Source organism: Prionailurus viverrinus, chromosome B2 (genome assembly GCF_022837055.1).
Source record: "Prionailurus viverrinus isolate Anna chromosome B2, UM_Priviv_1.0, whole genome shotgun sequence".
NCBI lineage: Eukaryota > Metazoa > Chordata > Mammalia > Carnivora > Felidae > Prionailurus > Prionailurus viverrinus.
In genome coordinates this window covers 1,722,275-1,747,576 of record NC_062565.1, presented here as the reverse complement: position 1 = coordinate 1,747,576, position 25,302 = coordinate 1,722,275, and the positions used below count along the sequence as shown (strand labels likewise).

The following is a 25,302-nucleotide window of genomic DNA, read 5'->3' as shown; positions in this document are numbered from 1 at the left end:
ACCTGAAATATGGTAACGACCTGCACTTAGATATCTCCCGGCACACAGCGCTCTAGGCTGTCAGGACCACACGTTTCACGCCACGGACAACGCTGCTTAGAGAGTACACCACCCCCTCTGATGGTCGTCCACCACATTCCTCGGGGAGACCACGGCACTGATTCTCTTTCCCAACCTTTAGGTGTGTATAAAATGTAACTTTTACGGGGGGGTGGGGGGGGGTGGGAAGCACCTCGTCTTAATATTCTCTGAATTTACCCAATCTTTAAATTTTTTTTAATGTTTATTCATTTTTTGAGAGACAGAGAGAGACAGAACATGAGTGGGGGAGGAACCGAGAGAGAGGGAGACACAGGATCCGAAGCAGGCTCCAGGCTCTGAACTGACAGCACAGAGCCCGACATGGGGCTCGAACCCACCAACCGTGAGATCATGACCTGAGCCGAAGTCAGATGCTTAAGCGACGGAGCCACCCAGGCACCCCTGGATTTACCTCATCTTTAAAGAGTACACTGAGGCCCCCGGCGCTCCTGGATTTACCCAATCTTTAAAACGTATACACATACACGGAAACCAGTTTTTCAGAGTTGTTCAGTATTCAGTATCACCCAAGAACAGCCCCTCCGCAGCAATTTATCTCCAGGTGATTTCGGTCTCTTTTGAGGGAAATCATTAGAAAGGAACCGAAGGATCGGGAAGAAGGGGGGTGCCCGGAACCGCCCACAACCACGGCCGTTCACCAGGAGACCCCGGCACCGAGTCTGCAGACGAGCTACTCGTTCCGGAGCACCGTAAATTTGGCCAAAACCAAAAGAGCCACGTGAAAAGCCGACTCTCCGAGACGGCCCCATCTAGGAGTCTGGGGGCCCGGGGAATTAGTCCGGTTTGGCAATGGTATGGATTCTAAAATGCCTGATGAGGTTGCAGTGGTGGCCGAAGGCCTTCCCGCACTCGCCACACGTGTACGGTCTCTCCCCGGTGTGGCTCCTCTGGTGCTTGCCGAGCAGGGTCCGCCGGCTAAAGCGCTTGCCGCACTGGCCGCACTGGAAGGGCTTCTCCCCCGTGTGGACGCGGAGGTGCTGGAAGAGCCCCGCGTTCTGGCTGAAGGCCTTCCCGCACTCGCCACAGCGGTAGCGCTTCTCCCCCGTGTGGATCCTCTGGTGCTGAACGAGGTACGAGCTCAGGCGGAAGGCTCTCCCGCACTCCTCACAGCCGTAGGGCTTCTCCCCCGTGTGGATCCTCCTGTGTCTGATGAGGCCGTTGCTGGCACTGAAGGCTCTCCCGCACTCCTCGCACTCGTAGGGCCTCTCCCCGGTGTGGCTCCGCTGGTGCTCGACCAGGCCGGAGCGCTGGCTGAAGGCTCTCCCGCACTCCTCGCACTCGTAGGGTTTCTCCCCGGTGTGGGTTCTCTGGTGCTGAGTGAGGACCGAGCTCTGAGCGAAGCCTTTCCCGCACTCGCTGCACCTGTGCGGTCGCTCTCCGGCGGCGCGTCCCCTCGGCTTTCCCGCCCTGCTCTCCCGCTTCCAAGCTTCCCGGCACTGGGAGTCCAGGGGAGCGTCTCTTTGGAGTCGGCTATTTCCAAAACGCTCCATTTCCTTCAAAACTTCTTGCCGCACGGCCGACTCCTGGCTTTCTGGTACAGCGTCGGCACCTGGAACGGTAAGTGCACGGACAACGTCACGTCTTTGTCCTTTAGGGGCAGCACAGCCACGGGACGGGGCATCGGAAGATCCTGTCCAAGCACACGCGTTCTGAGGAAGACAAGGGCTCCGGAGGAGCCTGAGACCAGAGCGGGGTCAGGAGCGCTGCTGCGATGGCTGCAGGGGCCCCGGAGAGGGCGAGGCTCCCGAAAGGAGGTGTGTGAGCAGGCGCGGTTCCACCTCTTTCACACACATTAACTCAGCAAATCCCCAAACGACTCTGGGACTGTGATGATTTATTTCCATCCCATGGATGCGTCAACCAAAGGTGCCGGATGGCCACCTGGCCTGCCCAATGTCACAGAGCTGCTAAGTGGCCGTGCTTAAGTTACAACACAGGCACTCTGACCCCAGAGTCCACGGTCTTAACTGCTACCCTACACAGGGCCACCAGAGATCCCAGGTGGGCCCATCAAAGTCCTTACCTTGTTCCCCAAATTTGTGGGGACCAAGAGATTCACATTGGAGCTGTGTCACCGTGGCCTGAAGCTGGATGGTTCTTGATTCCTGCTTGGCCTTCACATGCACCCCATCCTCTGACAGCACTTCTGAATGGCCAGGGGCATCGTCTGGAGCCTGGAGGCAGGTAGGTATATTTGGGTTCATAAGAGAGGGACACGGGAGCCCAGGCTAATATACTATGGAAGGAACCGTCTGAAACGTTGTGTAGAGGGACGGCATGGGGACAGGCCCAGAGTTCAATCCCTACTCCTGCCCGATTCCCTCCTCTTGAGTGTGAGCTGTACTTAGAGACTCAGAAGCAATGGTCTACAACTTCTGCTGAGACTGAGTCATACAAAGCACTGCGGCTCTATCCTCATGCTCCTTTTCTGTCTGTCTGTCTGTCTGTCTCTCTCAGGGAAGACAGCTGATGGGTGAGGACACTCAGCCGAGGCAGAAACCCACGCGGCAAAGAACTAAGCCCTCCGGCCAACACCAGTGAGGAACTGGGGCGCCCACCAGCACCCACGGGGGGAGCAGTCTCAGAAGTGGATCCACCAGCCCCAGGCAAGCCGGAAGGGGGCTCCCCTGTGCACGGGGCTGGAACAGGCCCCAGCCCTACGGCCACCCACTCCAGCGACCCCGGCGCTACACCTCGCCTCACCGTGTCTGGGTTCTGGGTGGCGGGATTAACGGGGGGCCTGTGGCCCTGACTCACTGTAAGGCCCTGTTGCTCTATGCCTCAGTTTCCCTCTCCACCTCAGGAGAGTGGGTTAGATCACCCCAGCCTCAGAGGACTGGTAAAAAGACAATCCAAGTTAAGAAAACAAATCTTCACTGCAACCCCGCGAGAGACCCTCCTAAGCAGCTCCCTAGGTCCTGACGCACAGGGTCCGTGAGGTAGTGCTGGGGTTGTTTAAGCCATCACGCTTGGGGGTAGTTTGTTACACAGCAACTGAGAACTGGCTGCAGCCAGCTGGCCCGGGTCACTCGGTGCGCGGCGTCTGGGAGCCCATCTTCCTACTCTCACCTGGTTTTCAGGCTCACTGAACTCCCTCTCCAGACCCTCCAGCGCCGTCACCACCTCGTCCCCGCTCTCCGGATGGTGCTCCCGCACCCGAGCCTGGAGCTCGGCGGGCAGGACGGTCAGGAACTGCTCCAGCACCAGCAGCTCCAGGATCTGCTCCTTGCTGTGCGTCTCGGGCCGCAGCCACTGGCGGCACAGCTCGCGGAGCCGGCGCAGCGCCTCGCGGGGCCCGGGGGACTCTTGGTAACAAAAGTGCCTGAAAAGTTGGCGGGAGGCCTCCTGAGTAGAAATGCCGCTCTCTCGAAGGAAGGTCTCCTGGTCCCAGACACGGTCCTCCTCCACCTTCACGGCTCTAAGTCCGGGCTGCTCCTCCGCCGAAGCCATCCCGCTCAGAAGGCTCGCCGCAGCCCGGGCAAGGGAAGCGGATTCAAGGCTCCCTGGCCTGCTCTTCTTGAAGAGCACACACCTGACGATAAAACATTATGTATTCATGGAAGTGAAAAAGTGCCGGGAGAAAAAGTAAAGCACGGCAACAACGAACATCGTGCTACCGTTATGTTCACGAATGTACATCTAGGCTTTTACTTACCTTTGTCCAGAATCTGGAGAAAAGCATGTGGCACATAACCGCCCGGCCTCCTCACTCTTTCCAGCGCCTTCCCACTGGGAGTCTGTGCTCAACCACGTGACCGGACCTGGCCACTGTGCCATCAGCAAATGTGACACAAACAAAGGTTTGGGAAGAACTTGTGTGACACAGCCCCCGGGCTTGCTCTCCACGACCGTGAGGAGGAGGACCCACTGCCCCCCCCCCCCCCCATGACAGAGGCACACGGACACTCCCGGCTCAGCTGCCAGGCAGCTGGCCCCGAGACGTGTGAGCCTGGACGCGTCTGCCGAGCCGCTCGGCGGCCCCCCAGCTCGCTGCAGATACGCGGGTAAGCCCTGCCCAATCAGCTGCACCCCACAGATTCTTGTGCTAAATAAATGTGTATCGCTGCAGGCCGCCAAGTTTTACGGTTGTTACACCATGTTATTATGGCCACGAAAAACTGAGACACGGCCTTGGCCACTGGGGAGGGAACCAGGCAGGTGCAGAACAAGAACAAGGGAAATCTACTTTACACAGAATACTCTCTACTTTTCCTGATTTTTGTATCACTTGAAATTCTTATTGCGAGAAAACAAACAAAAATAAATAGTGATTTAAAAACCTGCTAGACAGTCAATACACAGTAGCCTCAGGTAAAGAACAGGACACACAAGACTAGCTGTAAAATCAAATGATGGGGGCGCCGGGGTGGCTCAGTCGGGTGAGCGTCCAACTTCGGCTCAGGTCACAATCTCACGACTCGTGGGTTCGAGCCCCGCATCAGGCTCTGTGCTGACAGCTCAGAGCCTGGAACCTGCTTCTGATTCTGTGATTCCCTCCCTCTCTGCCCCTCCCCTGCTCTCGCTCTGTCTCTGTCTCTCAAAAATAAATAAATGTGAAAAAAAAATCAAGTGATGAGTGCTATAACAGAGGATTTAACCAAATAATCCAGAAAGCAAAGAGTAGGAAAAGATCATTCTGACTGGGTACGGAGCAGTGAAAACATGTGGCTTAGGGGCAAATGCATTTGAATTAGGCCTAAAATAACAAACAGGAATTTGTCAGGCAAAGAGAGGGCGACGGGAGGAGACCCAACAGGACCAAAGCTCTCTAAGGTTACAGGGCACAGAAGATGTAGGGACCGGTGTGGGTGCTGGTGGCTGGACTACAGATTACAGGGTGTGGGCAGAAAACGTGTGGGAAGAGGTAAGGTGGGAACAGAAAACAGCCTTGAACTCCAGGCTGAGATGTTTAGACTCTATCCTATGGAAAACTGAGGGGCAGTGAGGCTTTCGTGTCACTGTCACAGCATTAGATCTGTGTTTAGAAATACTGAGGAAGATTCAGGAAGGAAATCGTGAGAATATGTTGCAGGGTTGTGGACTGTAAGCTGGGAGGCCGAATGGTGGTTACACTGACAGTTTACTTTAATGGTAGCATTTGAGTTTTATACATGGCCTCAGCCCAGTGTTAACAGAATTACTGGGGTGCCTGGGGGGCTCAGTTAAACGTCCGACTTTGGCTCAGGTCATGATCCTGCAGTTTGTGAGTTCGAGCCCCGTGTCGGGCTCTGTGCTGACAGCTCACAGCCTGGAGCCTGCTTCGGATTCTGTGTCTCCCTCTCTCTTTGCCCATCCCCTACTTGCTGCCTCTCTCTCTCTCAAAAATAAACATTAAAAAATAGAATTATCAATGTCTGAGAGAATTTACAAGTTTTCCAGTTGTACTTTATTGCGGGAAAATGCATTTATCCCATTCATCCAAATACATGTGCTGACCAGATGCCTGGCATAGTGCTCAGGTCAGAGCGGTGAGAGGAAACAGACTTGGTCCTTGCCTTTATGGTGCTTATGGTGGGGGAGACAGACGCTCGTGTGCGCTTACGGTGGGGGAGACAGACGCTCGTGTGATATCTACATGAACAACGTCATGGTGTTGAGAAAACGGGAGAGTCACAGAGACTGGAGCTTATGCTTTGCCAATGTCCACGGCCAACTGCATTGTTTTTACTCTTTACTGCAGTAAAGGTTTTTTGAGTCTTCGGTCCAAGAAGACTGTAAGTCTGAGAAGTCCTAACTATGGATTTGCATTTAACTTCATGATTGTTAAAAGTGTGGATTACCACGGGGTTACATTTACAGGCAACAACTGTTCTGTGATTATGCTTAATGCTGCCAAGAACCCCGGAGCAGCGCAGGCAAATCCTCCACACACCCAAAGCCACAGGCGGGCAGCCTCTGTCTGTTCTCCCCACAGCTGCCGGGTGAGATCTTACCTCCTGCTCTTATGCCGCCCTGAACCCGTCTTTACTCATGGAGGTTTGTGGACCAAGAAATGAATTTTCCCTTTTCATTTCATCAAGACGTGGCAAGGAACAGGAAGGGAAGAAGGACGGGAAACACCCTCTTTCCCTTCTCCCCAAGCTCCCCCCTCCACCCCCCCCCCCCCCAGGGATCTGTCAGCATTATCTGGTGCTCCCAGGTCTCTCTCCACTCCCGATCACATCCCAACTTGCTACAGATCTCAAACACCTCTTATGACAAAATGCCTAGAAGACGTACAAGTCTACATTTGCCATAAAATTATGGATGGAACTTTCTTCAATGTTTTACTTACCTGATTTATTCAATTAAGTGCCCTGATTCAATTAAGTACAATTTGGTGTCATCTGATTTCCTAGGAGGAAGCAGGTAGCTGATACACATCTGATGAACCAAATGTAATGAGTTAAAAAAATTTTTTTTAATGTTTACTTATTTTTGAGAGAGAGAGACAGAGACAGAGAGAGAGAGACAGAGCACAAGTGGGGGAGGGCAGAGAGAGAGGGAGACACAGTATCTGAAGCAGTCTCCAGGCTCTGAGCTGTCAGCACAGAGCTCAACGTGGGGCTTAACCCACAAACCACAAGATCATGACATTAGCTGAAGTCGGATGCTTAACTGAGCCACCCAGGTGCCCCCGTCATTGAATTCTTTATGTGACCAAGACCCTTTGGTGACATCCTTGGGATTACTAGGTGAAAGCCTCAGGGCCAGGGAGTCTCTCCAGTTCACGCAGCAACATAATTAAGGTTACTAATTAGTGGACCTTATGAGAGGAAGATAGATCTCTGGGTGGGGCTACACTACTTCTATGACTTTTTAAAAATTTTTAAATTTTATTTTAGAGACAGAAAGAGAGAGAGAGAGAGAGAGAGAGAGAGAGAGAGAGAGAGCATGAGTAGGGGAGGGGACACAGGCAGAGAGAATCTCAAGCAGGCTCCATGTGTAGCCCAACGGAGGGTGGGGTGGGGATCATGACCTGAGCTGAAATCAAGAGTTAGACACTCAACCCTCTGGGCCGCCCTGGTGCTCCCTTACATGATCTCTTTAAATGTAGACTATTCTCTGGCTGGTAGCAGATGAGGAAGTCAGAGATTTGAAGCATGAGGAGGATTTGATGCACATTTGCTGGCTGGTTGCTGGAGGAAGGGGCCACGTGTAAAGGAAGCTGAGACCAGTGTCCTGCTGGCAGCCAGCAAGGAAAGGGGGACCTCAGTTTTACCAGGAACTTCTGTCCTACAACTGCAAGAAATTGAGTTTTGACAACTTGCATTTCTAAAATATAGCGGACAGATTTGGTGCCGTTTTTGTTACACACTCAAAGTTTCAAAGTTTTCCTATTTGATTTCTTCTGATGTCGATTCCTGTGTGCTAGATCGATGTTGCCATTTCCTCACTCATCTTACTCTGTAAACGTTCCCTGAGCACCTACAATGCATCAGGCCACTCAGCGAGGCACCAGAGATACAATCGTCGAGAAGACAGAGCCCGCCCCTGTTTTGCTGGGGCTTATGAAAGACAAAACAAAAGTAAGAGCGACAATGGTAAAAGCGAGGAGGCAAATGATACAGTGACAGTTGTGGGAAGTACTGTGAGGAAAACCAACCACTGAGTTACCAAATAAATGGAGGACCTGTTAAGACAGGCGGGTGGGAGGTAAACGTGTAAGCTGAGCCCTTAACAGCAAAAAGGAGGTGAGCCACGCAAAAAGCAGAGATGGGGGACAGGAAGAGCACGTGACACCGTTCAAGGCCCATGTGGTCACACGCATGAAAGGCTGGAGCGGACACAGACAGAAGAGTGAAGAGTGGCAAAGAATTAGGCCGGCAAGACAAGCCGGATCGTGCAGGGCCAGGAGCATGGGTCTCATCTGAAGCGCAAAAGTCACAGTAGGCTTTTACGAAGGGAAGTGAAGAGACTGGATTCATGTTTTAAGAAGCTGTGCTACTGGATGGCGAATGAGCTTAAGGAATGACGGTGGAGCCAAAGTGCAAGCCGAAAAGCCCAGAGGGGAAAGAAGAGTGGGGAGGGAGGCCGTCGCAGGGGATCCAGAAAGACTTCCGCCTGAGTAATGTATTCTTCAAGTTTGTTTAACTCTGAAAAATACAACTGAAAGGCAAAACAGCTTAATTTTTACTGTACAAAAATGCTTGTCTTTGGACAGATGTTTATGGAGCTGTGCTAAGAGCTGGGTTTACAGAGTTTATAGCTCAAGGGGAGAGAATTACAATTTGGTGAAATACAAGGCATGATTTTGGAGGTGTGTTCAGGCAGACTCCTGGAGGAAGTAAGTGAGCTCATCCTAAATCAAATATTCAGTTTCTTTCTTTCTTTTTTTAAGTTTATTTACTTATTTTGAGAGAGAGAGAGAGAGAGAGAGAGAGAGAGAGAGAGAAAGAAAGAGAGACAGAGAGAGACAGAGAGTGAGTGGGGTAGAATCCCAAGCAGGCTCCACACTGTCAGCACAGAGCCCGACTTGGGGCTCGATTCCACAAACCATGAGATCATGACCTGAGCGGCAATCAAGAGTCGGACGCTCAACCTACTCAGCCACCCCTAATAGTCAGCTCCTAGAATTACCTATAACCCACTAAAGAACTCACAGATACTGTCAATGAGGTGCCAGGCAGCAAACACATGCGTCCTCCTGTTCCTTAGCTGAACTAAAAACACGGGAGGAAAAAGCATAAAAGAGCATTTTTCTTATTAGCTTCAGCGCGTTAGCAACAGAGAGATCACAAAAATCGTAAACCACTTGTGTTGTAAAATACAACCCGAAGCAGACCAACTGCAACGACGAGTAGAGGAACCGCAGGTAAATCCAGAAACGACGGTGCTCTCCTCCTGGAGGTCTGTCAACTCCTCCCTTCAACGGACGGGGAGAAGCGAGGGGAAAGGCAGGACTCGTTTTTAAATGTTAAAAGACAACTGCTTGCAATGAATAGTCTTTAGCTGGATCCTAGTTGGTGCACATCGGTTGGAAAAGACAGCCGTAGGACGACTGGGGACTAGGTGTTAGGTGATCTTAGGGAATGCTCCTACATCTAGTCAGGTGCGTTAGTGATTTGCTTCCATAAAACCTCAATTTTTAAACTAGGAATGACAAGTCATGACGCTTGTGAGGTCTTTCGAACTATTCAGAGAAAAAACAGATGCAATAATGCTAACACTGGCGACGCACAGGGGGCGGGTACCGGGGAGTCCGGCCTTCCCCGGGGAGCAGGACCCGCCGCCGAGCGCCTCTTCCCCGCCCCCTGCGGGGGTCTCTCCCACCGCCCGACGGGGCGGGACCGTCTTCCGGGAGCCCGGGGCGAGGGGCGTGGGGCGAGGGATCCGAAACTCACCTCGGGTCCAGGGAAGCTCCAGGGCCGCGGCGGGTAGCGGCGCCCTGGCAACCAAGGGGCCGTGAAGGCCGGAAGTTCGTCAGCCGCCTGAGCCCCGCTGTCTTCCAGGAGCTTTCCTGGCCTCTCTAGGACCCCCAGGTCGCTGCGTCTCGGTGGCCTCCCCGCCGCCCAGCTCCGGCTCCCGCGAGCCCCGCCAGCCCTCCCGCTTGGGCGGCCTCGGGTACGCAGCAGTTCCGTCAGTTCCAGCGCTCGCCACCCGTGGCTCTCTCGGTGTTGGCCGCGCCACAGGAGATGGTGGTTGTGGGGGTGATTGATTTACTCTTGACCGTCGTCTGGATTCTCGGAGTCGAGGAGGAGACGCGGACACGTGAACAAGTGACTACATAAAGCTGATGTGTAGCCGAAATGAAATAAATGTTTGTAAATCGACCAAGCTGTAGTGACCGCTCTGTACTTAGAACACACACATCCGTACTAAGCCGAGTAGGCGGCCCAGAAGGAATAGGAGAGCTGGCGTAGCGCGGGGAGCATCCGGGGAGAATCAGGGAGGAGCGTGGAGAGCATCGGAGGAGGATCCGGGGAGGAGCATCAGAGGAGGATCAGAGAGGAGCGCGGAGAGCATCGGAGGATCACGGAGGAGCGCGGGGAGCATCGGACGAGGACCAGGGGAGGAGCATGGGGAGAAGCAGGAGGAGAAGCACGACAGGACTGTGTGTGACCACTGCTGGATGGCGCAGGATGGGACTTGTACTGGTCCCTCAGCAGAAGTTAGGTGATGGGAGCACATGTTACTGTGGCTGTGGTCGCAGGATGGGAAGCATCTGAGACGAAGGGGGACCAGTGAGGAGACTACTTCCAGGAGCACAGGCGGCCAGGACCACCGAGTGCACGCTGACAGCCACGCGCCAGGCTCGCAGGTGGCGGGGACCACGCAGCGCACGCGGACGGCAGGCGCGGGGAGCTCTGGTGGCTGGGACCACCGAGTGGCGGCCGGCGGCGGCTAGAGAGGCCCAAAAGTCCTTCGCGCAGCCGCAACCGCAGCCCCGCCCCGCCCCGGGGGCGCTACTTTCGGAACTGTTGGGGTGCGGCGAGCTGGCTCCCCTGGTCCGGTTGGGGTTGCCGAGGAGCCGCCTCCTCCCGCGAGGGGACCCCGGGGAGGCAGCGCCGGCCTCCGGGTAGGTGCCGCAGCCTCGCAGTGTGTGCAATCGGGACTCCGGGTCACACACACACACACACCCGCCGCGACGATGGGGGCCAGATCGCGCACCGTTCGAAGACAAGGTCAGTGCCCGGGTCCTAAGTCTCTGTGCGGTCGGGCCGCCTGGTTCGATTCATCCCCCACGTATTGGCTTTGTGGCTTTTGGCCGGTCCCTTGACCTCTCTGTGCCTCACCTGGCTGCTTTGTAAACCGGGGAAAATGATATCACCTAAGTCGTGGGGTTGTTGTGAGGCTTCAGCGAGTTAAGATGCGTAACACGCACCAGGCACAGAGTAAGAACGATTCAAAGATTTGCTGTTATCATTGCTATTGTTACTTCTCATTATGACGGCCTGTTCTCTTTCATGAGTGATCTTGGCTTTTCTTACGTTTTTTTAGGGCCATCTGTCAGTTTTCTTCGTGATGAACGATTTCTCTATTTTAGAAAGGAAAATAAAATACTCTCAAGAAGAGCCTGTCCCTAAGCAAAGACCCAAGCTGGTATGTGTTGTGTGTTGTGATGCTGAGACTCCCCCAAGGCTTTAAAATTTGGGAGTGCCCCTTCCTCGGGGCGCCTGGATTCACTAGGAGCAGGAATGGTTTAACAGTGAAGGTTTCGGACCCCAGTGTTAGAGGTCACGGGTCCTGTCCCCGAGCTGCAGAGCTTCCAGTTTGCAAGCCTCCAGGAGAGCCCTACGTGCTAGCCTGATGTATTTGTCTGTAACTTAGTGTTTCTACTTGTAGGTTTCCTTGTTACTATTAGTTTGGGAAACTGAGTTCATACCAACACCTGTAACTCCAGTCCTAATAACAGGACTTACACTAGATTTTTTTCCATATTTGTAACTCTCTTCTATGATAATGAGAAATTCTGCTCTCCTTATCTTCAAGATATTTACTTATGTGGTCACACTTCCTGTTTATAGCCGGTCCCCCAATCCAGTGCCTTCTCACTCTGTTCATTTGGGCTTAGACCCCAAATACCACCGGTGGTGAAACCTGGATGGGGAATGTGAGATTGATGGTAGTGATGAATCAGTGCTAATCTTCCTGCCACACGTGCCTCCCCCTAGCTCTGGGGACGCCCTCCTCACACCACTTGGGCTCCCAGGTGGCTGGCCGAGGCCCTCTCACCTCGTGTGACCCCACCTAAATGCTTCTAGACTGTATTGCTCAGGAAGGGAAAAAGGAAGGTAGGATGTTAATTTTTAAATGGGGGGTGGGGGAATGTCTAACCTAGATCAATGTAGAGAGAACACTACCATGAACCCCAGTATGCCCATCACTGAGCTTTAACAACTACTCTCTATGTCCATTTTCTTTTTTAAGTTTATTTTGACAGAGTGTGAGCAGGGGAGGGGCAGAAAGGGAGAGAGAGAATCCCAACCAGGCTCTGCACCATCAGTGCACAGCCCGACAGGGAGCTCAAACTTAAACAAACCGTGAGATCTTGACGTGAGCCAAGAACAAGAGTCGAAAGCTTAACCAACTGAACCACCCAGGAGCCCCTGTTTTGGCCATTTTCTTTCATACCTCTATCCCCTCCTTCCTCTCTCTTTCTTTCCCTTGCCCCCCCCCCATCCTTCCTTCCCTTGTTTCCCTCTTTCTTTCAGTACTTTAAGGAAAATTCCAGCGATCATCTCTGTTCACCCATAAATACAACTACAGTACTTCAATGTTAATTTCTAACAAATAGGATTTTTAATGTAATCATAGCATTATCACACTCAACAAAATTGCCGGTAATTCCTTAATATTGTATTCAAATTTTGCTCATTGTTTGAAATATGTCTTTTAAGATTTTTTCTTATTTTTATTTTTTTATTGTTTATTTTTGAGAGACAGAGCATGAGCAGGGGAGGGGAAGAGAGAGGGAGGCACAGAATCTGAAGCAGGCTCCAGGCTCTGAGCTGTCAGCACAGAGCCCAACTCAGGGCTGGAACTCATGAACTATGAGATCATGACCTGAGCCGAAGTTGGATGCTCAACCGACTGAGCCACCCAGGCGTCCCTAAGATTTTATTTTTAAGTAATCTCTACACCTAACGTGGGGCTCAAACTCACAACCCCAGGGTCAAGAGTTGCATGCTCTACTGACTGAGCCAGCCAGGCACTCCTGAAACGACCTTTTTACAGCTGGTTTTATTTTTTTCCCCTATAGGGTCCAAATACAATTTACCGTTTGCATTTGGCTGATTTGTCTATTCAGTCCTTTTTAATCTATGACATTTTTCTTTCCCTCCTCCTCTCTCTCTCTCTTTTTTTTTTTTTTTTTTTTTTTTTTTTGATGTTTATTTGTTTTAAGAGAGCGAGCAGGGGAGGGGCAGAGAGAAGAGAGAGAATTCCAAGAAGGCCCCGCACTGTCAGTGCAGAGCCTGATAGGGCTCTCCCTTCCACTCTTCTCCCTTTCCTGGATCAGTGGACTCATGGGGTGGGGGGAGTGGCAGGAAAGGTGGGGGAAGAGTTTTCTTACCTGTCTGTGCTAAAATTGGAGGGGACGGATCTATAATCCCATCCTCTTCCATATATTCCAATAAATGCTTCTGTGTATCAGACAGCGTTCTTAAGTGCTTTACAGAGATCACATGTGTAACTGCACGAAGTAGACCCTTTTGTTATCTCCCTTTTAGAGACAGGGAGACCGAGGGACCGAGAAGTTAATAGGCAACATGTCCAGCGTCACTCAGCAAACAAGTGGCAGAGGTGGGATGTGACCCTCATGCCCGTGTTCTAACCACGAGGAGTGGTAGTTTACGCAGCCTGGTGCTGGCACTAGTTACGGTTAATGCCTGCTGTCCTGTGAGGTGGCTCTCCTGTGACCCTCCTGACATCTGACACTCCCCAGTGTCAGAGCAGTGGTCACCCTTCCCTTGGCTCCTCCTTGGGATTGTCTGCAGGGGACACAGACCCCCAGCCTGTTGGCTGCCGGTGTCCAACCAGGGGACACCTGGGTCCCTACAGTGCTTGCCTCTGTTCCCTGGGGGCAGCTTTGCCCTGACTCACCTGCCAGGGGAGTCCTCCTCTGGTCCCAAGTTACTCCCAACTGAGACTAAGCACATTCTGTGAATGCAGGGTTTCCAAACTATGGCCCTTTAGCTCCCAAGGTAAAATTCAGCAATGTCTGGAGACATTTTTTCAATTGTCATAACTGGGGGTGGATGGAGCTACTGGCATTTAGTGGGTGGGGGGGGGGGGGTGTTGCTGAACATCCTACTCTACTGGGAAGCACCCCCAGCCTCCCAGACACACAGTTAATCCCACCAAAATGTCAGTGGTGTCCAAGTGGAGAATCCATGGTTTACAGAAATAACTAATTACCTAGTGCTTTTTTTAAAAAAGTAGGCTCCTCACCCAACTTGGGGGGGGTTTGAACTCACAACCCCAGGGTCAAAAGTCAAATGGTGTACTGACTGAGCCAAGCAGGCACCCTTTGTCTCTAATGCTTTTGCATTCATTCATCGGTTCACTTACTACGTGTCAGGACCTAGGAACACAAACATGGGTAAGCTAAAGACAGAGCTGTTGGCAGGAGGCTCACAGTCCATCAGGTTTGGCAGAATTTTAAATAGAGAACAAAGATGCACAAGGACTGTTGTTTTTCATACGAATTTGAGTACTCCGATGTGCTTTCCATAAGCTCTCTTGTTTGGTTTTCCTGAGGAAGGTAGGAAGTGTCAGGGGAGGAGACCTCATTCTTCCTAAGAGGGTGGAAAAGGTGCTAGGCAGGGGGCATTCCAGCTTCAGAGCTGGCGTGGCTGGCCTGCAGAGATGTGACATCCTGGAAACAAATACTACATTAAGCTGTCAGGTCAGCAGCTGGCCTCCTACAGATTTGGGCAAACTTTGTGCCCGCTGAAAAGCCAATACCTCCGTTGACTGGACACCATCTGAGGGCCTTGGATGGTGAGCCCTACCTGAGCCCCACTGGCTCCTTGGCTGGGTGCATTTAGCAGTTCTCAGCCTGCAGGACCAGAGTTTATTTACCAATTCATGGGCACAGAGGATGAGTAGTGGGTGTGAGAAGAAACAAGTGCTTTACTTGGGTAAGAATGGTAGCAGAAAGGGGCACCTGGGTGGCTCAGTCGGTTAAGTGTCTGACTTTGGCTTAGGTCATGATCTCACTGTTCATGAGTTTGAGCCCCATATCAGGCTCTATGCTGACAGCTCAGAGCCTGGAGCCTGCTTGGGTTTCTCTCTCTCCCTCTCTCTCAAGAATAAACAAACATAAAAAAAAAAAAAAGGAATGGCAGAGGAGGGACTTGATTAAGTATGTATTTTAGAAGAGGTCCCTTGGGGGGGAAGGTGGGGAGGAAGAGAGGCATTGAAAGCAGAAAAGGCTAGAGACAGTGCTGAGGGCCTGGGCCAGGACAAGGGCAAGAGCAGACAAGAAGGGACAGCTCTGGAGACATCCCAAAGGTAGAATAGATGAGGGAAAACCTGGCAGGTGGTGCTGCTGTTTCTAGAGAATGCCAGACTGGGGAAGGAGCAGAGAAGGGGGAAGAAAACCAGCATGGTCTGAATTGGGTTTATTTGTAGGATTTCCAGCCAGAACTGCCTGGGAGGAAGTTCAGAATAGGGATTAGGAGTCTTTAGCCTAGAAGTGAGAGTTAAAATCTTGCAGGTGGTTAAAGACAGTCCTGGGGAAGAATGTGGAGAAAGGAAAGGGTGAAGAACAGAATGGAGAAAGGCCAGTGAACTATATGCTATTAGCTGACATTTACGTGCTATTTACCACCAGCCAGGCAGTGTCATAAGAACTGTATGCACATACTTAATGCTCACAATATCCCTGGTACGGTGGGGGAGGTGAGGCAGAGATGTGGACTAATTTGCCACGGCCACTCAGTAAGGAAGCAGTGGAGCCAAGATCATGAGCCTGGCTGTCTGGCGGGAGAGTTCACCTGACCAGGCTGTAAATGGGGACTGGAAAGAAATGGGAAGGAGAAAAGCAGGAGTGGGGCCCGGGATCAGGGACGAGACTGTTTCCGGAAGTGGACAGCAGCATCAGCTTCTTGAGAAGCAGCCATGGAAAAGGCCAGCTGGGAGCGCACCTCTGGCGCAGGAGCTCTCAGTGGTCACCGCTGGTGGCTTGCTGCTGACAGTGTGCCGAAGGCCAGCGGGAGGCCGGTACTGCAGTCGGAGTCTGGATGTTTCCTTTCAAGAAGTTCAGCTTGAAGGGGAGGAAGAATGGCAGGGTGAGGATTGCTGAGGTCGAGGTGCAGCCACTCTGCAGCACACGGTGGTGGTTTCCACTGCTTTGATGTTTCTCACAGACACTAAAGATCTCCAGCCCAAAGCTGGGAGGGGCCGAGGGAAGCCCTACTTTCAGCTGAATTTGGGTCAGTTTTATGCCTGTTGTTTGGGCAAGACTAACATCAGAGAGAACTGGGAGCCCCACTGGCAGGTGTCCAGGGCTTAAATCCAGTCCTGTTGCTTTTGATTCAGGGCCTGCCTTTTCCTAATCTCTTCCCCCAAATGTGCGGCCTTAATAGCAGAAAAGGAGCTGGTATTCACTTTCCGCTGCTGCCTGACAATCTACACAATCTACCTGCTTAAAACGACCAGATATTCCCCATCCCGTAGGTCAGAAGCCAGGCAGGCTCAGCAGACTCCTCATCTTACAGTCTTCCAAGGCCAATTCAGGGTGCTGGCAGGGCGTTTCTGGGGTGGGATCTGCTTACAAGCTCGTGGAAGTTGGTGGAATTCAGTTCCTTGTGCTCAGTCCAGGCATGAGAGCTACGAGCTACATCATCATATTCAAATCCTGGGACCTGGGCAGGACTCCTTGGGGTCTCAGAACTAGGCCACCCACAGAGCAGGCTGCAAATGGGATGATCTGAGCAGTCACTGTTTCTTTCCTGACTAGTGTTGAGATGGGGGGTGGGGGGTTTCAGGCCCACCCCCTAGGATCCCTAGGAGCCTGTTGTGGGATTATGGTTCCAGGTGCTGCAGAGGATGGAGCTAGAAGAAACCGCAGCTGCCCCCTGGCAATGTCTGGGCCCCAGGGCCTGAGCGAGGGGGCTGCCAGCACTGTCGCTGGTTAATAGTGATTTTCCACCGGCAGGATCCTCCTGCAGGAGCACGGCGGCCCACTAGAGCCAGATCCAGGATGGCTGGAGAATCGGCGGAGAGCACAGCCTGGGACGCCCAGCCCACAGAGAACCACATGGGGCCTCTGGTGGTGAAGACGGAAGCCGGAGAGGCCTCTGCCCCCGTGCGGGACGCCAGCCCCCATCGGGGTCCTGAAGACTCGCGCCCGCGCTTCCGGGGCTTTCGCTACCCTGAGGCCGAGGGGCCCCGCGAGGCGCTGCGCCGGCTCCGCGAGCTGTGCCGCCAGTGGCTGAGCCCGGATATACACACCAAGGAGCAGATCCTGGAGCTGCTGGTGCTGGAGCAGTTCCTGACCATCCTGCCCGCCGAGCTCCAGGCCTGGGTGCGGGGACAGCACCCGGAGAGCGGGGACGAGGTGGTGGTGCTCCTGGAGCACCTGCAGAGACAGCTGGAGGCGCCGACACCGCAGGTAGAGGTCCCGAGCCCGGTTTCTAACCCAAGTCTCGGGCCGAGGGCGGGGCGTGCCGTCAACATCCGAACTTCTCTCTCTCTCTCTCTCTCTCTCTCTCTCTCTGCCACTCGGGTGGAGTCCCTGGGCCCCTCCTCGTAACAGAAGTTTTAGATACATGAAGGATCACAGAAGAACTCGATTATGTTGAAATACAGCCAGCAAAGCATTAAACAAATTAGTGACAACGTTATGTGTGCGTTTTTTTTAAATGTTGCACTAATCGGTAAGACCTGGGCACAGGCCCAATAGCCCCAGTGCAGTTTCAAAGTCGTTAGAAGCATGAGTGACTTTGACACTGTTCGTTGTGCCGTAATATGGTGTGAAAACATCTGCAATTTTTCTTTTTAAAAAATTTTAAGTGTTTATTTTTGAGAGAGACAGAGCATGAGCGGGGAAGGGGCAGAGAGACAGAGGGAGACACAGAATCCAAGGCAGCCTCCATCCAGGCTCTAAGGTGTCAGAACAGAGCCCGATGCGGGGCTCGAACTGAGCCACCCAGGCGCCCCAAAACATCTGCAATTTCTATTGGTGGTGAAGTGCCGCGGCTTATGCCACGTGATCGCTGCTTCAATTTCTAATAGAAGGAAAGGCCACGTTCCCTTAGAGGCTGGTAACAATAAAACTACTCCTTTCCTATTCCAAGTTCATGGACCACATGGGAGGAGTCCAAGGACCCCAGGCTAGAGGACACCCTGGTGGAAAACAGGTTGATCTCCCCACCTCTTCTTGCTTTGCCAGTCTGTTCTAAGGTGGTGTCCTCTGTGCACCAGTTAATGTCCCTTCAGGGGACTGCAGCCAGAGCCTCCTAACCACTGACCAGGAGATCCGGGTCTGCACTGGGGCCCACTGCCCGCGAGCCCTTCACAGTGAAGGCGTTTCCAGTCTCTTAGCTTCAGTCTCCTCAGTCATTACAGAAGATGTGGGGAGTTCTGAGCTGCACGTGAGAAAGTAACTTGACAAGTGCAATTTGCCCATAAATGCATGGAAGCCACCTTTTAGTGGGGATAGACCGTGTGTCCTGCGTTAGGTGATTTCACATTCTGTGATCTTTCTTGGTTCTCAAAACCAATAACCCTGTAAACGAGAAATTATTACCCTCACCTGTCAGATAAGATAGGAGTATTTTGAGAGCCAGCACCGGTTCCCAAAAGTCTTTGTAAAAGCACAACGTATACAACGCGGGAGCACCTGGTAACGGCAAAGAGCACGGGCTCTGGGGTCCCTCTGCCTGAGCGCCCGTCCTAGCACCGCCACTTATTAGCTGGGTGACCTTGGGAAAACTTACACTCTGTGTGCCTTCGCTTCCTCATCGCTGAAACGATCACGGTAACGGTACCCACCTCAAGGTTGCTGTCTGTGTTACCTGAGTTAATATTTTTCGTGCCCCTGGAAACTGTGAGGCACATGGGAAGTGCTCCAGAAATGTCTGACAAATAATGAAAAGGAATGAATAACCTCTAGGTCCCAGGTGGTGACCAGGGCCAAGAGCTTGTCTGTTGCGAGATGGCAGCACTGACACCTTCCCGCGGATCACGGAGTGCCCAGTTCCAGCCGGTGAGGGCTCTGCTCAAGCATGAATCTCTGGGGTCACGGGCCTTACCAGGCACAGGTGAGTGTTCTCTTCTGGGCGCGTGAACCTGCAGACTTCATCCAGCTTCACTGATGATCATCTGATAGGGGCGCTGACCGAGACGTTATTTGGCCATCACTGACGGACTCTACTTTGAGACTGAAAGGGAAATTTGAAACGGTGGTTTGGAAAGAATCCGTTCCCCATTCATTTAACACGTAATTATGCCTCCTACGTGGTAGCCAGTGTGGTTGGTGCTGAGGACCGGCCGCTGGTGAGACAGAGTCCTTCCTGGTGGCACTGGGGTTTACATTCGAGTGGGGAAGACAGCACATACACACAACAGTACAGCTTCCAGTAGTGGTAAGTGCCAAGAAGAAAACGAACAGACTCTGTAGAGCCCGTCGGAATATCCCACAGACTACAGCACTACCGCGGATTAGAGTATAAATGTCTCAACCCTGGGTCTCTTATGAAAATAGCGGGATTTACTCCACAGGACTGGCTGTATGTCCTGCGGTGTCTCCTCACGTGCCCTGAACGTGTCCCAAGACACACAGCACTGAGACGCCGGCCAACACGCAGTCCTGACTTCCAACACGGGCTCTAGCTAAACCAGCTGTTTTGTGCTCCATGTAAAGTTTGCCTCCTCCAGGGAGACCTCGGGTTCTTCTGGACGCTGAGCAAGTTCTGTACAAGCAGATGCCCATTTCTGCCTTCTGGTTCCAGCTTTATTTTGACTCTAGTTCTTCCAAACCAAAGCAGAAAGCCCTTACTGACCACTAAAGGCATTTTAACCGAAATCTTACTTTTCTCCCCTTCGCAAGCAAAACCCAGAGTATCTTCAGAGGAAAAGCTTGTTTTATGTGGTTTAAACTCACCATCCCTTCCAAGGATCCCGCCGTTGTTGCATAGATTTTGTGTGTCGGCAGAGCACAGCACAGGTCTCTAGGCCCCGGGACTGGAGCGGGTGGGGATCGGGCCTTTGGGGAGACACACGCTGTACGAAGTTCCAGGCCCAGTGTTTGAGCTTGGATTCCGCAGGCCAGGGAGGCTGAGTGCCGGGGACGTCTCATCCAGAGCTTCTTTCCTTCCTAGTTCTCCAGGGTCCTGGGCTTGCCCCGGGAGGGCGCTGCAGAGGAGACGCAGTGGTGGCGGCCAGGCTGCCCCCAGAGCCCCAGGTGAGCCGGAGCCCCTCCCTGCCCTTCGCTACCGGGGTGCATCCTGGGAGGGTCGCCCCCTCCCCGTCTACATCCTCCAGCCAAACGCCAGATGGGATGTCAACTTTCTCGTGTATGCTAGTGTCCCGCTGTCTGACTTCCTGGTGCCTAGTTGGGAGCCTCGTCCTATTTCATGACTAGCTTGGGTGCCGTTTCCCAGACCCCTACTCCGTGTCCTTGGCCAGCCCCTTCTTCAGTGGGGTCTTCTTCATCAGTAAGGGTGATTCTGCAAAAGCAAACTGAAGCTTTTGTTGCGACGGTGCTTTTGTTCCGAAGGTTTTCTTTTGCTTTCCTGCCCTGTTACCGGGGGGTAAGCACGTGGTCCCTAAGCTTGCCGGGACGGATACGGCATGCCCACGTGTCTCAACTAGTCACACGACCGCAACAGTCTGTACTTCAACTGGATTGAACTTCTTACCCGGTCCTTCACGCCCTGGAGGCTCTGTGGTGTCCACTGGCTTCCCTGACTTTCCTCACTTCAGACCCACGTTTCCCTGTATCTGAGTAACTGTTAATACAAATGAGCCACCATCACTAGCGGGGGTCAGTTCCGGTCCTTGCAGTGGCGTGGCCTTCGTTTTCCAAGTCTCTTTACCTTCTACCCTGGTGTCCGGCTTATTTGCGTGGCGACCAGGGTGTCCGGCTTACCTGTGTGGAGACGCGGGCGTCCGGAGTATTTGTGTGGAGACACGGGCGACTGGCGTATTTGTGTGAAGACAGCGGTGTCTGGAGCACTTGTGTGGAGACACCTGTCCTCACGTGCTGTCACTCTACTTCCGCAGTGGTTTTGTTGATGAAGCCGTCACTTAAGACCGGGAGAAGTAGCGTTAGGTGCCGCGCTGGCTTGGTCTGCGGAGCCTTCGGGGACTGTCCCCTCACCGCCTGAGCCCCTCTGCGCAGCCCCCGGCTCCGGGAGGGACTCTGGGTAAGAGGAACTAGGAGGCCCGTGTGCCGTTTCAGGGCTTGCTGAAAACGGAAGACGTGGCCCTGGCTTTCTCCTCTGGCTGGGCGCAGCTGGATTCCTCTCGGGGGAGCTTCCACGGAGATGAAGGGCGGGAGAACCCCAGCGGCCTGACCTCCCCGGGTAAGACTGACGGGGCCTGGTTGGTCGTAGGCCTTCGTGGCTTCCTTTGTCGGTTAGAACCTACTGGGCTATAAGACGCCGTCTGAATTCTGTCTGCGTTCAGAGCCACCGTTTCTGAACCCAGCTACTAACCACGTGCGTGACCCGATCTTTAACCCTCCCGGCCCGGCTCCCTTCCTGGCCGGGTTAAGTGGGACACGGCAGGTAGAGCCCCGAGCACAGGCCTGGCTCATAGTAGGGCTGTCACCGTTGGTCCCCTCCCTGTTGCTAGTTCCGACACAGGACGAGAGCTGGGGTGTCCTCAGGAAATGGGCCGTGGGACTGTAGGGCGAGAGCGAGAAGCGAGCTAGAGATCGGGGTGCAGGACACACGGGACAGCCTGACCCGTCTGAGTCGTGCAGCTCGACCATGGTGCAGCGGGAGCTCTGGCTCAGATCTGTCAGCACCGAAGCCCGTCGTGTCGGGGCCCCTGTCTTCGTCTGGGATAAGAGCCACGAGGACCGTCCCTGACTGATGATCGCTTTCTACGTGCCTGCTCCCCTTGTGTCGCACGGAACACTTCCAAGTCCTCACGCGTGCCTGCTCACCGCTGCCGTCTGCCCAGCCCTCCTCGAGTCCAGCCCCAGTGCAGGGCCCTGCCTTCGTCCTCAGGACTTAGAGCCTCTGCGAGTGTCCCCAGCACGGTCCTTCCCACCCTCCTCCACCCCCCATCACCCTGCTTCCAATGACCCCAGGCCCGTTCTCAGTCTCCTTCCTCCCCAGCACCCGTTCTCCCCTTCGTCCCCATCCTCGTTCTTGTACGGAAACCCTCATCCCCGCGTATGTGCAACTGTAGTCACAGCCTTCCTGCGTGGCAGGGCATCACTGACCACGTGTGGCCACTTGTTATTTCAGGTGGTGAAACAGAGGCCGAGATCCGGGCCCTGCCTGTGGACGAGGTCCGGCCAGTACAAGAGGCTGGGGGAATACCACGCCCCCTGCGTGAAGACACTGCCCAGATTCCTGAAGGCACTGAAGCTGGCGAACAGGAGGGCAGGTTCCCGAGAAAGCAGAAAACTGCCACAGGAATTAGGAGGCACTACTGTCATGAATGTGGAAAGAGTTTTGCTCAGAGTTCAGGCCTGACTAAACACAGGAGAATCCACACCGGGGAGAAACCCTATGAATGTGAAGACTGTGGCAAGACCTTCATCGGGAGCTCTGCCCTCGTCATCCATCAGAGAGTCCACACTGGGGAGAAACCCTATGAGTGTGAGGAATGTGGCAAGGTGTTCAGTCACAGCTCAAACCTCATCAAACACCAGAGAACCCATACTGGGGAGAAGCCCTACGAGTGTGAGGAGTGTGGGAAAACCTTCAGCCAGAGTTGCAGCCTCCTTGAACATCACAAAATCCACACGGGGGAGAAGCCGTATCAGTGCAACATGTGTGGCAAAGCTTTTAGGCGGAATTCACATCTCCTCAGACACCAGAGGATCCACGGCGATAAAAACGTGCAGGATCGTGAATGTGCAGAGACCTGGGAGAGTCAGGGGAGGGTGGAAAGCCGGTGGGAAAACGTTGAGGCTCCCGCGTCTTACACATGTAACGAGTGTGACAGGAGTTTCACTCGGAGTAGAAGCCTTATCGAACATCAGAAAATCCACACTGGTGAGAAACCCTATCAGTGTGACACATGTGGGAAAGGCTTCACCCGAACTTCATACCTTGTTCAACACCGGAGGAGCCATGTTGGAAAGAAAGTTCTATCACAGTGAGCCACGTCGTACGTGCCAGAGTTGTTCATTCCTCACAGAACTGGGCTGAGGCTTTACTGACCGCTACATGCCATCCTGTGTTAGAAGGCCGAGTCTGGAGGGATGCATTGTCTTCTACATTCTAGAAGGTGGCTGGGAAACAGCTTGTTTGATAGGAGGCTCTGGGAGAATTGTCTGGCAGAGGTAGGACATGAAATGATTGTTCTCACCTACTGGACTGAAATGGGCCTCCAGACTGGCTGACCACCTCCAGCCAGCACTCGATGACGTCTCCTGGCGAGATGGCTCTGATGTGGGGGCTGCTGCTGTGACTGTTCATTTTCCATATAATGGGTCCTCCACAGTCAGATTTGTGACATCTTATGCCTCCCAGTGTGCCTTAAACACAGGTGCTAATAAACATTAAATTTAACACTGAAATGACCTTTGTAGATCTGCATCACAATACCAACTAGATTTGTGAGGAGCTTCTCATGAAACCTGGTGGAGCTTGTGTCTAATTCGGAGGCTCTAGACTCTGAGTTAATCTAGTGCCGTTTTTGCCAATCAGAGGATTGGCAGTGGGGTGCGTGTGGGGTTACTGTGATAGAAGGAATCCAATTTCTTGACCAGACTAGGAATTTTCATGTGAATACCTCAAACAGGCTCTTCATCATTAAATCACTGTGAATGTGTGCCACTCTTGGGATTCCATTCTTTAATATCACTAGTCTTTGCAGAGAAAATAGTCCTATGCAGACTGTATGAAAATTAATCAAATCAAAATAAAATGATAAATTCTCTAATGCTCAGCATCTTGATTCTCACCTTTTCATTCTCTTGGGCCCAGTGCTCTCTAAAGCTACAGACACTATCCTGCCCATAGCCCACTCCACCGAAAAGGATAGTAGACCGAGTCACGACCTACGCCTCCTAAGTTCAAACTTCCTTTAGGTCGGTAGATTCATACCAAATATTTAAAGCAAGTATTAGTTAGGCTTCAAAATTCCATTATTAATGTGGGACCGTCTTGGTCTTAAATATTAATTTCCATGTCATCAATGTGGTACCATTTCCTTAATTATTCACGATGAGAATTTTAGCCATGAAGTTAATTCATGAGGCTATCTACTTTCCTTAATATTGAAAAAATTTTTTTTAATTTTAGAAAGAGAGAGTGTGAGCAGGGGAGAGGGACATAGCAGGCACCATGCTCAGCACGTAGTCCAACACGGGGCTTGATCCCACAACCCTGGGATCATGACCTGAGCCAAAATCAAGAGTCAGACACTCAACTAAGCCACCCAGGCACCCCTATCACTTTTCTGAAGCACACTTTGTAGACTGTCCTTTTTTCCCCCTCATGATAGTCAAATTTTGTGAGAAAAATTTTTGCAAGTCAGCATTACAGAAGAACAGTGACCCTTGAACAACAGTGGTTTGAACTGTACAGGTCCACTTATTTGCAGATTTTTTTCGATAAATACAGTACTGTCAGTATATTTTCTTTTCCTTACTATTAGTAACATTTTCTTTATTTACTTTAATGTAAGAAAATAGTATATAATTATATATAGCAAAAAAAATACATGTTAATTGACTTTATTTTTGTCTTCTGGGCAACAAGCTATTAGTAATTAAGTTTTGGGGGAGTCAAAAGTTATGTGCAGATTTTCAACTGGACAGGGGTTGCTTTCCCAAGCCTCACATTGTTCAAGAGTCAACTGTAGTATTTTTATTTATTTATTTTTGAGAGAGAGAGAGAAAGAGAGAGAGAGTTTGAGCAGGGGAGGGGCAGAAAGAGAAGGAGACACAGAATCTGAAGCAAGCTCCAGGCTCTGAGCTGTCAGCACAGAGCCCAACAAGGAGCTCGAACTCACAAACTGTGAGATCATGACCTAAGCCACAGTTGGATGCCCAGCCGACTGAGCCACCCAGGTGCTCTTACTTTTCAGTTACTTTAAATCCATGAGAGGTACAGCATCACACAGGTTTTGTGGCCCGTGGCATTAGGAGGAAGGCTGCTTTGGAATTTGTCACAACCCACGCCACTGTTTCTGTAAGCACAAGTTACTTTTACCCAGATTACCCTGGTTTTATTCTGTTTGCCACCAGGAGTCACTGTGGTGTTCTTCGCTTTGTACACATAAGCACATCTCGTGCCTAGACAGAATTCAGTACTGAAGCATAAACACCTTCAATTTTAAGAAGAGCTGTGTGCTCCCTCTGGTTCCGGAGACCCCACTTATAGCCAGCAAAAATGGCTTTGGACCACAGTCTTCCAGACATATTTGTCGTTCCAGGAGTCCTGAACCCACAGGCTCCAAGACGGTGCAAAGAGTCACAGAACAACACTTTTAAATTTTGGTGAAGAAAAAGTTATTAATTGTTCCTTTAATCACCATGCTTTTGATACCAATTCTAAGAATCTTTGCCTAAATCTAGGTCCTGATTATTTCCTATGCTTTCTTCTAAAAGGTTTATAGGTTTTGGTCTTATAATTTCAT

At 52.1% G+C, this 25,302-nt stretch overlaps 2 protein-coding genes across 8 annotated transcripts in view; one reads left to right on the top strand and one right to left on the bottom strand.

Annotated features, from left to right (window-relative positions):
* Positions 1–574: 574 nt before the first annotated feature.
* The window catches only part of ZSCAN31 (zinc finger and SCAN domain containing 31), a 33,905-nt gene continuing 9,177 nt past the window's right edge, over positions 575–25,302 (bottom strand). The window contains exons 1-5 of one of the 4 annotated variants that reach the window (XM_047858530.1): positions 9,426–9,660; positions 3,758–3,870; positions 3,172–3,634; positions 2,126–2,276; positions 575–1,651 (exon numbers count right to left, since the gene is read on the bottom strand). In XM_047858530.1, coding sequence (XP_047714486.1) covers positions 876–1,651; positions 2,126–2,276; positions 3,172–3,552 — 1,308 coding nt within the window. In that variant the 5' untranslated portion in view covers positions 3,553–3,634; positions 3,758–3,870; positions 9,426–9,660 and the 3' untranslated portion in view covers positions 575–875. Of the gene's footprint in view, positions 1,652–2,125; positions 2,277–3,171; positions 3,635–3,757; positions 6,191–9,425; positions 9,661–25,302 lie in introns of those variants that run through there. The other 3 variants (XM_047858528.1, XM_047858527.1, XM_047858531.1) reach the window with 3 other exon arrangements.
* On the top strand, positions 9,903–23,601 carry LOC125165497 (zinc finger protein with KRAB and SCAN domains 4-like). Of its 4 annotated transcripts, none has more exons than XM_047858518.1 (7): positions 9,903–10,600; positions 11,069–11,124; positions 16,688–17,143; positions 18,647–18,794; positions 19,854–19,936; positions 20,936–21,059; positions 21,954–23,601. In XM_047858518.1, exons 3-7 carry the CDS (start codon positions 16,733–16,735, stop codon positions 22,814–22,816), a joined length of 1,629 nt encoding a protein of 542 aa, XP_047714474.1. In that variant the 5' UTR covers positions 9,903–10,600; positions 11,069–11,124; positions 16,688–16,732; the 3' UTR covers positions 22,817–23,601. The 4 variants fall into 4 exon arrangements, with proteins under 4 accessions (XP_047714474.1, XP_047714472.1, XP_047714473.1 ...); XM_047858516.1 differs by having other exon boundaries at positions 9,903–10,706; positions 11,023–11,124; XM_047858517.1 differs by lacking the exon at positions 11,069–11,124 and having other exon boundaries at positions 9,903–10,706.

Excerpts from the sequence above, each read along its gene's own strand:
- LOC125165497 (XM_047858516.1), top strand. The coding sequence starts at position 11,047 with ATGAACGATTTCTCTATTTTAGAAAGGAAAATAAAATACTCTCAAGAA. Across the intron at positions 18,795-19,853 it reads ACGGGCCTTACCAGGCACAG|TTCTCCAGGGTCCTGGGCTT; the intron begins GTGAGTGTTCTC and ends TTTCCTTCCTAG. Across the intron at positions 21,060-21,953 it reads CAGCGGCCTGACCTCCCCGG|GTGGTGAAACAGAGGCCGAG; the intron begins GTAAGACTGACG and ends TTGTTATTTCAG.